General features: G+C 43.6%; 1 protein-coding gene across 6 annotated transcripts; it reads left to right on the top strand.

The window, feature by feature from the left end:
* Positions 1-263: 263 nt before the first annotated feature.
* On the top strand, positions 264-11,054 carry gata3 (GATA binding protein 3). Of its 6 annotated transcripts, none has more exons than XM_026363263.1 (7): positions 264-557; positions 691-1,069; positions 2,012-2,488; positions 4,599-4,655; positions 4,812-4,858; positions 7,034-7,159; positions 9,492-11,054. In XM_026363263.1, the coding sequence occupies exons 2-7, from the start codon at positions 835-837 to the stop codon at positions 9,780-9,782; spliced, it is 1,233 nt and encodes a 410-aa protein (XP_026219048.1). In that variant the 5' UTR covers positions 264-557; positions 691-834; the 3' UTR covers positions 9,783-11,054. The 6 variants fall into 6 exon arrangements, with proteins under 6 accessions (XP_026219048.1, XP_026219045.1, XP_026219049.1 ...); XM_026363260.1 differs by having other exon boundaries at positions 2,012-2,545; XM_026363264.1 differs by lacking the exon at positions 4,599-4,655 and having other exon boundaries at positions 265-557.
* The last annotated feature ends 5,172 nt before the right edge of the window (positions 11,055-16,226 follow it).

Raw genomic sequence — 16,226 nt, 5'->3', positions numbered from 1 at the left:
CTTTGAACCAAAAAATAAAAAATAAAAAAATCTTGCAGCTCTTCTGCGTCTCTTCTGGTCCACGTTATATTCAATTAGGGGCAGGCCCCTCCCCTTAACTGATGACACTGACAGACCCTCCTTAAGTTGCGTCGCGCCACAGCTGTCTGCAAGCATTGAGCTGCCTGGCGCCATCCTGAAAGAATGCCTTCACTGTAAAAAAAAAAAAAAAAAAAAAAAAAGGGGCTGGAAAGAGAGAGCAAGAGAGAGGTAGAGCAAGGGTGAGTGAGCAAGAGCCAGACAGACCGAGAGGGAAAGAGAGAGAGCGAGGAGCGGAGTTAATGGAGAGGGCTACAACTGCGCACAAACACAGATTTGATCAGTGAGTTTAACTTGCTGGTGCTGGTCAGTGTGCAGCGAGGCCATCCACTGAAAACAAACCTCCACTACTTGTTGAGCTGGGCTGAAACACTCACATTTTTTTTCTAAGAGGAAGAAGTTCAGGAACTCTCCGTGGGACTGGATTCCATTTTGGACGTATTTATATGACAACACCTTTGTTGCAGTTGTAATGTGGGGTATGTTTCGTGTTTGCATTTGCTTTAAAAACGGCTAAATTCACTTTAGCTTGCGCCTCCTGTCTGTTTCAGTCGTAGTGTGTGTGAACACGTTTGAAAAAATAAGATATTAAATTCTTCTCTCTGTCTCCAGGTGATCGGAAGCGAGCGCGGAACCTGTGGATTTAACAAAAGCGGATTTGGGACTGATTATTTCTTATTTTGTGACTTGTACCGGTTTTCGTCTGCGTGCATGAACATTTGCTAAAGAAAGAAAGAGAAAAGAAACAACAGCACTATGGAAGTAAGTGCGGATCAGCCACGATGGATGAGCCATCATCCCGCGGTGCTGAACGAGCAGCATCCCGGCTCACATCACCCGGGCCTCAGCCACTCATACATGGACCCTTCGCAGTATCCCCTCGCTGACGATGTGGATGTACTGTTTAATATCGATGGACAGGGGAACCACGTCTCTCCCTACTATGGAAACTCTGTCCGAGCCGTCCAGAGGTACCCTCCTCCTCCACACAGTAAGTAAACGGCCTGTTTAGGCCTTTTATTTAATAATGTGCACATTATCCTGTTTAGACCTCTGTGCGTAATTTATCCCTGCAGCAAAGATTCAATTACTGTCACAGTGTTTGGAATTATTTGTATTATCTGACTGTGATCCAGACCAGGTTTCGGTTTTGGCCTGAAATGACTTTGCCTAAAAAACATGAGAGCTCAAGTGTTGTGAAACCACCGCGTAAATATGTATGGTTTGCCTCTAGTTTGTCTTTGGTTTCTGTTTACCGCTTATATCACTACCTATTCCCGTTTAAACTTCACAAACAAAAAGTGACATTCAGCTGACTCATATGTCAAGGGTTTTCAAAAGCCCGTGCGTAATTTGTTCTCTGGATCAATCGAGTTGCGGATTTAAACAAATATATGCTCTGGCACCGAAGTCACAGATACAGCTGGAATATTTTGGTACCGCATGTGCTCACTTCTGAGCGCATGCACTGTATTTATATTTGTTATAATGTGCATATAGTCATGTGTGGAGTTTCCTATTTTTAAGCCTTAACTTCCTGAACAGTCAATCACGCTTCAGTTTGTTCTGTAGTTCTTCACTGTTCTGTGGTCATACCAAGGCCTGTGCAGTCATTAGGGCGAAGAGTAAAATTATGCACATGAAACTCAACCCAGGAGCGGCTCAAATTAGATTTATACAGGACAACAAAATGGTGAAAGAAATTATTTTTATTGGGCCACTGGAGGGAAATTAAATCAGCACTTTGTTAGAACCCATGTTAGAAATGTAAAAGTCGACCTGCCCGTGCTCGGTGCCTCTGTGCGTAAACGTGTGATCTGTGTTTTTAGGCCTAAATGTTGACGCAGACTCTGCTCGGGGACAAATGAATGAATGTGTGTTTAGCTGTTGATGCAGATTGGTGATGTTTTCTTCTGTTTGTGTGCTGCCTCAGGTAGCCAGGTGTGCCGTCCTTCATTACTGCACGGCTCTCTGCCCTGGCTGGAGGGGGGTAAAGGCATTCCCCCGCACCACAGCACTTCTCCTTGGAACCTGAGCCCCTTCCCAAAGAACCCCCTGCACCACGGCTCCCCGGCCAGCCTGTCCGTCTACCCCCCGGCCTCTTCTTCCTCCCTGTCCACTGGTCACTCCAGTCCGCACCTCTTCACGTTTCCGCCAACCCCTCCGAAGGATGTATCCCCGGACCCCGGCATATCCACCCCGGGCTCCAGCAGCTCCGGGCGTCAGGAGGATAAAGAGTGCATAAAGTACCAGGTGACCCTGGCCGAGAGTATGAAACTGGAGTCAGCTCACAGCCGGAGCGTGGCATCAATCGGAGCAGGGTCATCCTCTGCCCACCACCCCATCGCCACATACCCACCCTATGTCCCTGAATACGGCCCAGGCCTCTTCCCACCAAGTAGCCTGATAGGTGGGTCATCTTCTAGTTATGGTTCCAAAACAAGACCAAAAACAAGGTCCTGTTCAGGTAGGCGTGCGCTTTATTACATTCCCTTTTAATCTAACATTATTCCCCAGATTTGCAGCCTTAATGATCAGAAATGTTTAAATTCATACACAAAAAAAAAAAAAAAAAAAAAAAAAAAAAAAAGCTGAACAAGCTTCCTTTGGGGGCTAAAGGCCACACGGGTCAACAGGCGCAGCAGTGCCTCAAAGCTCTTTCTTTCATCACCTAATAATAATAATAATAATAATAATAATAATAATAATAATAATAATGTGATCTGTGGATAGGAATACATATTTAACATAGCTAAATATAAAAACACTTTCAGTTGGAGTGTTTTCGGAAAAAAATAATAAGACAACATTTTTAAATACTGACAAAACTATTACTCAGACTCTCTGTTGGATTTTTTCCTAACAAAACAAAATCCTCATGACGCAACTGAGTTCAGAGTTGAGTGCTTAGATTAATTTAGGTCAGGTTTTTTTTCATCTTCCTCTGCGCTAACACAGAGGGAGAGAGACAGAGGGGAAGCCAGCTCTCTGGGCTGTGTCGCCCCGTTTATATGTTTAAGATAATCCCATTACTGTCAGACCAGTGCACGCCACAGTTGCATTGTTTACCCAGCGCTAGAGCACCGGATGCTGCTCGTTCATTCACAGGGAAAAAGCGAGTGAACCGTCGCCGTGGCAGAATTCACGAACCACCGAGAGAGAGGAGAGGCAGACAGAGTTAGTGGAGACGTTTCCAAATTGTAAGGAGGGTAATTATTTCGAAGGTTATTGCTGCGCAGCTGAAAAGCAGTTTTCCTTAATGAGATTAATATCAGCGGCTTTGATGGGAGTATAGAAAACAGTGGATTAGTTGATGCATATCATCTGAATTATTCAGCATCATACACAGAACCATTAATGCAAATAACGATTTTTAATTTGAGGATAATGTGAGATAAAGTGCATTTAAAGATATTTCCCGATGTGAGGAGCATCCTCCTCCTAATGAGGTTAGCAGAGCAGTGCGCGCGTTATGGAGACGTCATATTTCAGAGAGAAGAGTTGAAGCGTTTTCTTTTTCTACAGCTTCAACTCTCTGTGCACAACAGAACCTGCATTGCAGAGGCCTGTTTTTTCACGTCACATGCATTGGATCCGACACAGTTCCTGTTTGATTTCAGCTGCGTCGTCTCTTGCCAAAACAGAAAGAAAAGACGAAAGAAACGCACACTTGTCCAGGTGCTTGCATGTCTGTCACATTTAAAACGCGGACTGACGCGTTTCTCTCCCTCTCTGCAAAGAAGAAGTCGGCCTGTGAGTGTTTGTGCAGCTCGAAAAAAAAAGGGGAAGTGCGGCTGCATGAAAATGCAAAAAGCTCTCGTCTTTGCACAAAAGACCTGTGTGAGTCTCTGCTTTCAAATAATCAGACTGCAAGTGCAGCTCCCTTGTTTCAGTTTCAGACCCCCCCCCCCATAATATAACCAAACTGTTAGTGCGCTTCTCACCTGTCGGTGTCACTAGAGAAGTGCCAGTCAAACCTGAACACCTCAATAATTTCACTCCCAAACAAAACAAACGTTTAAATAGTTTAAAATAGAATGTATTATTATTATTATTATTATTATTATTATTATTATTATTATTATTATTATTATTATTATTATTTAAAGGAGAGAGGGGCTGATGAAAGAAAGAAGACCTGTTTCACACATAAAATAAAACAAGTGTCCAAACTATTATTAATATAATTTTGTTCCACTTCGTGTTTTATTTCGATGATTTCTGCCTCATGGACCTTATCACAACTGTTGTATCATCACCTGAACTAACCACGTGTTACGTGTGTGTGTGTGTAAATGCTGCAGTAACATTAATTCTTCTATTTGTATCATTATGATCGTTGCTGTTATTGATTTAAATCGTTTTATTATTATTATTATTTCATGTATTATTAAACTAACCCTTTTATTCCCAGCACAGACTACATGCATTATCAATTAATTTTTACTCTTAAGGACCAACTGACCCGGTGATGTGTCCATGTTTTGTGTGTGTACGTGTGTGTGCGTTGGCTCTTGCAGAGGGTAGAGAGTGTGTGAACTGCGGGGCCACGTCGACTCCGCTGTGGAGGCGGGACGGTACGGGTCACTATCTGTGTAACGCCTGCGGACTCTATCACAAGATGAACGGGCAGAATCGCCCTCTCATCAAACCCAAGCGGCGGCTGGTACGTCTCTAAAACATTTCTCTATTGATGACATTTCCGTCTCTCTCTCTGTTTTTCCCCTATCCAGGAAGAAGTAGGCCTTTTAGCTGCAGGAAATTGACTCGACAAGTGCAGGTCTCTGTTTTCAGATATTACCATAGAAAAACTGCACAGTTTTTTTTATGCAATAACGATGCTATTTTTATTTGCTAAAATTGTCATTGAGTCTGTTACCAACAATAGGCCCCGTGTGTATTTTTGGAGATGCATTGCCTCCATTAGAGACATCACTGCCTCTGCTGTAGTTTGTTGCAGTGTGGCTGCAGGCCTGCATTCAAAACACACAGTGAGCTCTATCATTTAGTCCAGTCCGATGTATCCAGGATACATTTGATCTGTAGGTAGGTTTGCAAGTGTTAGGCTTCTAGTGGAGCTATTTTGTGCAGATATATTCAGGGAAAGCCCCTCTCTCTTCAGAGCTGCATCTCTTAAGAGCTCTAGAGGAGTTCCCCTATCTTCTCCTGGAAAAGAAAGAAAGCAAATCTTTCGAGGCAAACCTGGCTGTCCAGTCTAGTCCTGCTCTGGGCCTCTTCTCTCCTCCAGCTCGCCTCTAATGTGAAAACCCGACTGCCCAGGAAAGAGCTGCCGGATATCTGAGCAGCGCAGATAAGTCGCTTTTAACAACACAGCCCGCTTCCCCAGTCAAAACATAAAGGCTGCAGAGTCGGAGCCAGGTCAGCACAAAGTCACGACTTGAGATTGTTTCGTGTTATAATCTCTGCGTTAAAACACGAGGAGGGTCGGCTATGGGGAATTGCCACGCGACATTTGGCCTCATGCTTTAAATTTATGGGTCAAAGATGAAGAACAAATAGGAAAAACATCTTATTGGGGAGGCAGAAAGTGGGTCAGCTGCAGGAGCAAAGCATGGCACCCCAATCTGATCGCTTGCATTGTTCATATTTAATGTTACAGTGCAGAAAATATTCATAGAGGTTAAAAAATAAAAAATTCACAAGCGGCGTAATTTAAATAAAATGGATGAAAACAGCAAAAATGAATATTTAATGAAATTGCAGTAAAGTTAAATGTGAAGAAACGGATAATATCGAGTTATAATAACACTAACAGACATAAGAAGCTGTGTTCCTGCTGTCTGATTGGTTATTCACCGCGCACAGCAGCAAGGTTATTAGGCCGCCTCATGTGTCTAATTGGAAATCCCTGCAGAGATAATTCAGTCCTTTACGTTAGTGTGTCCTCTGCGGTCACCTGCTTATTGATTGTTTTTAGAGATTATAACATCAATGTCAGGCCATTGCAGCAAACTGGGCTGTGAGGCAGCTGAATCCACGACAGGACACGACTTCCACTGAATTGTGTAGAAGCCTGCAGCGGGGCCCAACGCGCACATCTCCCTTCTTTATTTTATTTGAAATGATTTTTTTTTATTGGCGTGCAGTTTCCATGTGGTTCATTTCATTGCATCATGTCTTCATACGTATTCTCTCCATATTATCCTTGTATTTAAAGCAGCACATAACCTATCAAACCTATCTGATCTCATCTCTTCTCTTTTCATTTCGATTGTTTAACGTCATTTAAAACAAGCCTTGTGGCACAAACAGCCACTTTCAGGGTAAACCTAATCAGATTCAATAGCTCTCCCATTTCAAGGCAGTGCTTTTATGTCCTCTGTAAATATTTATTCTCCAGGAGGTATGTGCTCTATGACGCTATTTATAGCCTGAGTGAAAGCAGCTCTGTTTTGGGGATTTCGCTTTATTTTAAACTATTTTCATCTTGCACTCAATGCAAAACTGAATTCCTATGGTTGAAATTGAGGTTGTATTATATTAAAGTCTTTATTCAGCACATGTTTTAATACACAATGCATGTAGATGGAAATAAAGAACGCATTTAATGTGGATACAAACGTCCTCGCTGTGTTGCATGTGGAGATGTGGCCCTCCACCATGCAACACGCCATGTGCACAGGGCTGCCAAGTCAACACAAAGACATAAAAGAGCCACATTTATCGTGACGCTTTTTAAAAAAATCCCACATTTCTCCTTAGATGCTGCTGAAATGCTCCGAAGCCGTGCCACAGGGCTTCTGCGCACTCACAGTCCACAAATGTCCACACACAGCTCAATTTGAAACTACATTTCCATGGTGGGAATCTCCGAACTGGCAGCCCTGGATCCTGGTGTTGAATTTGTCAGAATGAACCTTCATGTTGATTGGGTTATTACGCGGTCATGTGACGGGTTCCCCCCCTCTTTTGGTCTCTCTGTGTCGTTGTACAGTCCGCAGCCAGGCGGGCAGGGACGTCATGCGCAAACTGTCAAACGACAACGACGACGCTGTGGCGGAGAAACGCCAACGGGGACCCGGTGTGTAACGCCTGCGGCCTCTACTTTAAACTGCACAATGTAAGTAATAAACCTTCATAGGATATCTCACTGAGCCATCCCAGCTTGTCTTCAATATTTATTTCTCCAGCTCCATCCTCCCTGCGCTCCTCATTTCTTCCTCCCCGCGTCCTGCTGGGCACCTTTCCCTGCTCCCCTGAATATTTTATCTGACTTGTCCCTGCAGAGAATTTCCGGGGCACGGCGATAACAAATACTGTAGAATTAATATGATTTATTGGCAGTAAGTAGGAATCTAAAATGTAGAAGAGCGAAGTGAAGGAAGCCCGGAGCCGCCTTGCTTTTGAATATTAAAGAAGGGGCTTAATTAAAATTCCATTAATTTCCAGGCCCATTTCTTTTTCTTATTCTAGCCTTTTGGTTCCAAGCGCGCCAGGGACTCCAAGTCCCCCCTCTGACCACCAATCCGTCTGATTCGTTTTGGGTTGGTTGGAGCCTCACCACATTATTTCACATGCTCAATCTGAAAACCCCAGGGACTCTCTTATCTCCCCCTCTCTCTCCTCTCCTGTGCACAAATCTGTCACTTTTAATCAAACAGCTATTGTGGCTGAAACTAATAATAATAACCAGACTATCTGCTCTGAGGCCACATGTAGGTAATATTTCCCCCTCACACACCGGCTGCCTATATTCCACATCCCTGTGTGTGAGGTGAACAGTGTCCTGCTCTGCTACCCTGCTTGTCACGCAAGCGCTCCCTGTTAAATCACTTTCCCATGTTACCTTTGGCTGATACTCGGGCTCTGCAGAAACACATTCAGACCAAGGTTAAAAGGAGAGAAGAATAATATTTCCCGCTTACGTATTAGCATTTGAACCGACCCTGACCTTGGCATAATTGGGAAATTAGTTTATTTTGGTAAATCCAGACTTCTGTTGGGGCTTGCTCCCTTTGAAACAAATTCCACATTCTTCATGGAGAATTTAGCCGAGTCCCTGCTGGTCTGCATGTGCTCCTGATGTGTGTGTGTGTGTGTGTGGACGCTACTAATACACCTGATGGTAGTAGTATGTTGTCCCACAAGTGTTGCCTGATAAGGAGCTTGTAAAAACATAGAAGCTGCCACAAACACGAGGTCGTGTTAAAACCCCAAACATAGACACCGTCTTTTAGTAATCAGGGTTTTTCTCACCACGTGTGAAACATCTTCTCAACTTGTCTTTCTCAACTTCGTATTTCTCAGTAGTATACAGTGTGTTTAGCTTTGACGCCTTTTTATGGGGGCTGAGGTTTCAGGTGGTTAGTTGCTAGTGGTGGGAGAGACGAGGTGAGAGGCTGCGCTGTGTACGTGGCGGTCGGTCAGTGACTCAGACAGTTTAGCTTGTTTTTTGTTTGATGTGCCGGGGCAGTGGCCGGAGGCCCGAGACTTCCTCTGTGAGACAGTAGACATCTCAGCATCAAAGAGCGGGGGCCTGACTAGCTTTAGGTGGGCACAGCATTCCTCAGAGCTGGAAGCACGGCACAGAAAGTCGCCCAGTGTGGATGTTTGAGAATGAAACCGCATCACAGGGGGCAGGGGCACAGATCTCTGCCCTCCACTAATCACTGAGGCCATTCTGCTTAAAGAGTCAGCAAAAAAATGGCAATGTCTCAGACAGCAGGAGAGAGTGATGAAGAAATCCCTGTTCCCATTTCCCCGGGAAGAACCGCTCAGAAAGATCAGGAAGCCAGTCGGCCTCATCCACCTCCCTTCATAATCCTGCCCACAGCCGGAATTCCATCATCCAGCTCTCGTTCCCAGCTAAACCTATGCTGGAATATAGCAGCTGGGGCCATTCTGGCCAGGAGATGGCCACGCGGTTGAGGAGGAGGGTGGAGAGGAGGACTTGGCTGACGCCGGTGGTCGTCACGGCCATGTGTCTCTCTGTGGTCGACCGGCTGCACATTAGCTGCCAGACCCTTCTCCGTCTCTGCTCTGCTCATACTCGCCTCCATTCCCCCTCCATCTTTTCTTTTTCTCTCTCCCTTTCTTGCTGGCACAGTCGCAGTCTCAGATACAGTCCAGCTTAAAGGAATCAACATTTAAATCCACCCCAGAACACACACACACACACACACACACACAAACAATCTTCTGTTTCAGGATGGGACTTCATTACATGTTATTATGTTTCCCCTAAATCTGCCTGTAAGAAAACAACTAAACAGTGTGAACCACATTCTTCTCATTTGTTTAGACCCCCCCCCCCCAACTTAAGGTTTATTTTAATTGTGTTGTTTAAAATTAAAAGTGGATGTTTTCCTCCTGTAAGATTTCTGTCTGACGATCTCTAATTCACTGTGACAAAATACTAATGTGCAATCTCTTCTGTCTCCTTTCGAGAGCAGATCAACCGACCTCTGACCATGAAGAAGGAAGGCATCCAGACCAGGAACCGGAAGATGTCCAGCAAGTCCAAGAAGAGCAAAAAGTCTCAAGACAACATGGAAGACTTCTCCAAGAGCCTGATGGACAAGAGCAGCTCCTTCAGCCCAGCCGCCCTGTCCCGCCACATGTCGTCTTTCCCCCCCTTTTCGCACTCCAGCCACATGCTGACCACCCCCACACCGATGCACCCTTCCTCGAGCCTCCCGTTCGCCCCGCACCACCCTTCCAGTATGGTCACAGCCATGGGTTAGAGCTCCCTGTGCTGCACCACCCATGAACCCTCGGCCTCGCCACCACCACACCCTTCGGTACCTCTGCTGACCTGCTTCCACATCCTACAAGACAATAAACTGCTCCTCAGCCCGACCTAAGCTCCCCTGTCTCACCGCCGCTCCACGGTGCAAGAACGGCAGGTTTCTGGCTCCTTTGTCATCAGTTGTATCTTATTTTTATAAAATGAAAGCGTACCTCTGCGACGTGAATGCATTGCAGACTTGACCCGACAGTGGCGCACTGACCTCCAAGGGGAAAGATATTTTTTTTTCCTCCAACCCGGGAGAGAAAGAACTCTCTCTCCCCCAGCCACTGCCATCACATTGAGGGCGACCTCCCAGCGGATCCACACGATAAGGAGCTCCATTTGTGTACAAAGAGCCATTTTTCCACACGCAGACACCACAAAAACAGACATTAAAACTTTGACGCCGTCTCCCTTAATTTCCCAGCCTGCCTCTCTTCACCTCGCACCTGTATAACAGGAACCCCCGCACCCTTTCTTGCAGAAGATGAGGAGAGATAGACGTTGAATATATTTGTACAAATTGTATGAAATACAGTACATTTAATGAAGACTTTTTAATTAAGTAAGAAAAAAAAGGAAACATGCCCCTGGGCAGCTAACGACGAGAAGGGTACGAGTCGCAGCAGGTGTAGACACTTGCCACCGGAGGAGTGAGGAGAGGACACCTCTGAGTCCCGAAGGAAAGAAAGAGGGAAGGAGGAGGAGGAGGAGGAGGTGAGAAGACGAGAGGAGAGACTTTTGAGAAAGGGCAGGCTTCGGTTTTCGCCTGCGTGAATTGTGTTGCATTAAGTTTGCAGAGAGTCAGCGGCTCCGGCTGCAGGTGTCTCTCTCCTGTTTTTTTTTTTTTTCTTTTTGGATGTGCTATAGGTCTCGGGCAATTGGTTTGTGTTGATGCACACACACACACACACACACACACACACCACACTCATACACACATACACACACACACACACACCTGATCACCTGAAAGACTTTCTTCCTGCCCACAGATTATATGCATTGTGAAAAAAGTTCCTGTATTTGTTATTTGTATGTATAAATCAGAGTACCAAAAATACGAAAGAAACAAAGATGTAGAATTATTTCTTTATGTTATGCAGACTGAATGGTTGTAAAAATTTAATAATAATCACTAGTGTAAAATATGACTGCTTTTTTGTTTCGTAATTTTTTTCCTCTTTGAAAATAATAAACTAGTTTAATCTCTGTTGACATGTTATCGTTGGGGTCGAGAGATGTATTTTCTGTCTCCTTCTGTGCTGTGTGATCTTTGACACATTGCACCCACCCATCACAACCACAACCAGCTACACCCCATCACTATTTATTAATTAAGGCTGTTTCTTACATGCGTTCGGAGAAGCAGCTCCTTCAGTCAATTGAGGACAAACAGGAAGAGCAGCAAGTCAGGAACTAATCAGGCGCCACTCGGGGGCTTTTGTATCATCCTAGTGATTCAGACATTCACACCAATCAACATGCATATTAAAATAGTGTCAGGTTTAGGTGGTCACTGGTTTTCTCGTGAGAGTATTTCATGCACAGCTAAAAGCTATGTTAGCATCATGTGGGTTTATAAGCTGGTGGTCAGCCTGCTGAAGACTCTGTGGCCTCAGGTAAAAGACCTGCACATTTTTCAACACCAATAATCTAACTTTTAACCTATAGAAATGTATTGTAAATATATTTTGAATTCTTATTTGGACTATATACATTCCTAATTAGAACACTTTTGTTACTAAATTTGTTAGAAGCAACTTTTAAAATATTAATTAAAGACCCCACCACACAAGCATATCTTATATTATTATTATTATTATTAATATTAATATTATTATATCATATATTCATAGTTTTAATGTGTGCATGCAGACATTAAAACACACATTAATCTAAATATTCACTGAAAAATAAAAACAAAAATGCAAATTCAATCCAAAGTGAGACCTGGACATCCAACAAGAGGAAGAAATAATGCCTCCTAATGCTTGAGCAGACGTCGGGGATTCATTAGATCCAAGGACATTTTCTAGCATTTTAAATAAAACACATTCAGAAGTAAACACTGCAATGTCACTTCATTTACTTTGTTTGATTGAGCTACAAGTCAACTAGATGATCTCTAATACTGTCACAGCCAATTCTTCTGCACGTCGGCGATCTCAGTGAGTCTGTGCGCTCTAATCAAACACACATTATCCAGGAAGCTACTGTTGAAATGTAGCCTGCACATTTCCTCCAACAGATCTCCTTCTCCACACTCATGTGGACTGTTGTGAACCACATTTCCAATACTGGAATACATTTGGACAAGTGGAATGTCAAATCCAGCGGTGGCAGGCCTCTCATGCCGCCTGCAGAAAAGGCCACGCAGAAGTCAGGTATCTGGCATCATTTGTTTCTGAGCTGCTGTGACCAATCAGGAGATTTGCTCCTGTGTTTTAATAGTGAGGTCAAGGGAGCATGTGGAATGAGGATGGGAATAGTGTGCATATATGTGTGGCTGTGTATAGAGGGATTGAGAAGAGCTTTGCCCCGTGATGGGACCCCGTGGCCTCTGGCTGACCTTTTATCCTGGTGTTTGGCTGTGGACGTCTGCCAAGGGTGACTGGATGTCCAGCGACTGGCTCAGGTGAGGATGAATACGGACAGGCGAACTCTCTGTGATCTCTTCTCCTCTTTCCTCCATCATTATTAGCATCAATGACACAAACCACTTATTTCTGTCTCTCTCTCCGTCTGTCTCTCGCTCTTCCTGCGTCTGCCTCTCGTCTTTCAGGTGAGGACGATGACAGATGTGTGGGTGTAATCGGCTCTCAGGAATAGTCCATCTTCATCCAGGCAGGGCTGCTGTCACCATCAGCAGAGGTCAGGTCAAATTTGGGGTCAACATCTTTGAGGAATTTAGTGAATTTAAATGATGAAATGCAAATTTTTCCATTTTTTAAAAAATAAGTTCCTGCATGAATCTGTGAAATAGTCACAGCATCTTTTACGGCAACTGTGAGAACAGAATATTTGCAAAACATAAAACCCTTTCACATTAATTCGAAACATTAATTCGCCTCTGTGCTAAAAATGATGAACATCACACCACAGGAAGTAGAAACATGGTTGCACAGGATATGTCTTTTGTCTAATCACAGTTTTCTTTACACTACAAAAGGCTTCCGTCAAACATTTCACGTCTAGGTTGAGGTGTTCTACGGTTTCTTTTTGCACACACACAGCGTATTAGTGATATTGGTTTGAAGAATGGGCCTGTCTGTGTCACTGTGGTCAGATGTGTGGAAACATGTTATGTGTTGTGGGTTAATGATTCTACTCCTGTCCCACTATACAAACCCAGACCTGCATTTTATTCAAGCATGTTCATGTCAGTGACACGAGTCTGTCTGACTCATCAGCAGTGCATGTTATAGGCCACATTTGGGTCACTCATTGATCGGTTAACCGATGTTTAACCAGTTTGTGCGACGTGTTTGAGGATTGCTTTATTTGAGTTGTTGCAGGGAGTTTGATGAGAAGACTTACACTTGTGGAGCTGGAGGTGGTTAGCTTAGCTTAGCATGAGGCTTAGAAACGAAGGAAAATCTCTCACTTGGCTCGATCTAAAAGTAAAACCAAGATGCCTCTCAGCACCAATAAAGCTTAGCTATTAACACACAATATGGGATTTGTTTACTCTATAAAAAAACAAAATCAGAGGACTCCATCAAGAAATATTCAGTGCATAACCCTGCAAAACGTCTAATCTAATATCTCTTATTTATTGAATTCTGTTGTATCTTTGATCCCCTTTGATGTCACACTGATACCAGTATGAGATGCACGGTGCAGAGTCCTCTCAGCTGTTTAGGTTCTGCATTGTCCCTTTCGATTGTTTCGAAAGACCTCAAGCCTGAAACATGAGGGATGATCTGCCGCGGCATTGTGGGAGTTCTCACACTTGTTCGAGACCCTCCTCGCCACTTTCAAAAGAGCAACCTCGTGTTGCATTGTCTCCTTAACAATTGTTAATTTTAACCATAATCTCCCGTCACAACATAGCAGATAAAAGATAATTATCTCCTTTACTGAGGTGCCCTGGGGCTTCTTGGACGGCCTAGAAGACAACGTGCTTAAACCCTCATCCCACACACACACTCACACATAGACTCTCTCTCTCTCACACACATATTTGCAACAGGCTTGGAAGCCGGCTGCTGCTATGTTGAAATTTGTCAACAGATGTATTTATGTGAATGTGTGCACATAAACAGCATCCAGACTTGCTCTCATGGCTCTGATCAGAATGTGGTTGTGAAAAACTTTTCATCTGTTTTTCATTCAGGAATTGCCTTCGCGCAGCACTGGGAGTACTTCAGGTGTCATAAGGTTCACTAGTTCATTTAGGGAGAAGCTTTAACAACACACATCAGCGTGTGACAGACACGTGAGGTGATGTGTTTGAGGGAAAGGCGTGGAAAATATTGGGTTAAGCAAAGGTACAGGGGGGATTTATTTGAGGAGAATGGAAGTTTGCAGGAGAGAAATGCGTTGTCACCAGTACAGGAAAGAATACACCGTGTTACCAGTGCACTGTTACGCTCTCTGTCTAAAACACAGCAACAATGCAGTTAGTTCTGTCTGAGACCTGACTGAACAGGTAAAACATTACAAAGATTTCTCTTTGTCCATCTGATGTTCTCTGATGTCAAACTTTTTCCATGAGATCACCTCCTGCAGCACCTCCCCGAGTGTATTTCCACATATTCTGCTGTTCCACATGGCTCTCAGTGCATGTTTTACTGTCTGTCCCCAGGTTGGCACGGTGTAACGGACAACCGTCTCTCCCAGCCCCTAGGCCAAACTGAACCTCACTTGTCAAAAACTCACACATTTGCATGGGCCTGCATCCACAAACTGTCACCCTGGTTTACCCAATGCCATACGAAGCCTTCACTGCTCTTCACAGCGAACAAGCACTCAGCCAAATCAACCGAGCCGCACAACAACTGATAGCTGACTGGCACCTCTTAGCCACATCACAAATCCACAGAAAAGTAGAGCAGACAGGTGTTTGTGTTCTGTTCATTTGGCTGCATTGCCAAGGGACATGCATTAGCTAAGCTGTGTTTGATGACACGATCTTGGCACCATCTGTAAAGGTGTATTTGAAGAGTGCGTGCTGAATACCACTGCGTTTATACCTGGGCCAAGTTATGTGTTAATCACCTTTTAATAAACTGGGGACAGATGTTGCAGCTTTATAGCTGCACTTAGTTTCTGGGGTTTACTATTAATCTATTCTAATTTCAGAGTTTTCCACTCCAATTTCTTCCATGATTGCAAACTCTTTTTACAATATCTCAGCAAAGCTTCAACTGAGGCGTTAGTTTGCTTGCTTCTTGGCATAAAACAAATCATATTTAAGATGCAGAGTTGTACACCTCACTGCACAGCAGATCTGTTGATATGACTTCTTATATCTGCTTTACATGCAATAGTTTAATGGAGCAAATTATGTCCTATTATCCAGTTGTCAACACATCCCAGTCTGCACAGAACCAAATGACAAAAAGACAAATAACGTTTAATATATCAAAGACAAATTAATAAATGTAGTGATGTGGTAGTCAGATTTGACCTTCACAGAGATCGAGGCTACAGTATTTAGGTAAAATTGGTTTAAATTTGCATTATGATTTTGTAAAAAGGTGAACTGGAAGGAAGCTGCTCTGTGAGACTGGGCTTTGAGCTAAATGCTAACATTAACATGCTAACATGCAGATTTATAATATTTACCATCTTAATTTGGATTTTTGTCATAAGCATGTTAGTTAGAGTAAAAAACACAAAGTACAACTGTGGCTGATGAGCTAATTAATATAATTAAATTTGCAGGAATTAGTTAGACATTTACTGTAGATACTCCATTACGTAAGTAATAGATTATTAGTCTTCTGTTTTTACCAAACTGCATCTCAATCCATCTAGAAGTTTTCAAACTATTTTAGCGGCAGACATAACCAACACATGAGCGCTGTCAGTTCTTGCTGACATAGACTAGTAGCAGCAGAGGGCTGGTCATGTGTGCTGGTGTTTGTTTGTGTGTAGTGCTGCTGCACTCACTACAAGACAATGAAATACAAACCAGGTAGTTCAGATTTACTAAAAGATCCATGAGTTTGAACATTTAGCAATAAAATTGCATTTTCTAACTCTGCAGGCACTGGGTCACAGGCTCTCTGCAGCTTTGCATCAGGACTTCAGTGTCACTGAAATCAATGAATATTTATTGATATAGTGCTAATATCAATTGGAACATAGCCTTTTGGAACAGTGATGTGCACGGTACACTACCAGTGTTGTACATAAACTCTTAATACTGCTCACCTTTAAAGATGCT

The sequence above is a fragment of the Anabas testudineus genome, chromosome 23, assembly GCF_900324465.2.
Source record: "Anabas testudineus chromosome 23, fAnaTes1.2, whole genome shotgun sequence".
NCBI classification, from domain to species: Eukaryota; Metazoa; Chordata; class Actinopteri; order Anabantiformes; family Anabantidae; genus Anabas; species Anabas testudineus.
The sequence above is the reverse complement of the archived record's forward strand: the minus strand, read 5'-3'. Positions and strand labels throughout refer to the sequence as shown.

Bases quoted from the DNA above. Each gene is read 5' to 3' on its own strand.
- gata3 (XM_026363259.1), top strand. From the start codon at position 835: ATGGAAGTAAGTGCGGATCAGCCACGATGGATGAGCCATCATCCCGCG. The intron at 2,546-4,598 runs GTAGGCGTGCGC...TGGCTCTTGCAG, and splicing joins AAAAACAAGGTCCTGTTCAG to AGGGTAGAGAGTGTGTGAAC. The intron at 7,160-9,491 runs GTAAGTAATAAA...TTTCGAGAGCAG, and splicing joins TCTACTTTAAACTGCACAAT to ATCAACCGACCTCTGACCAT.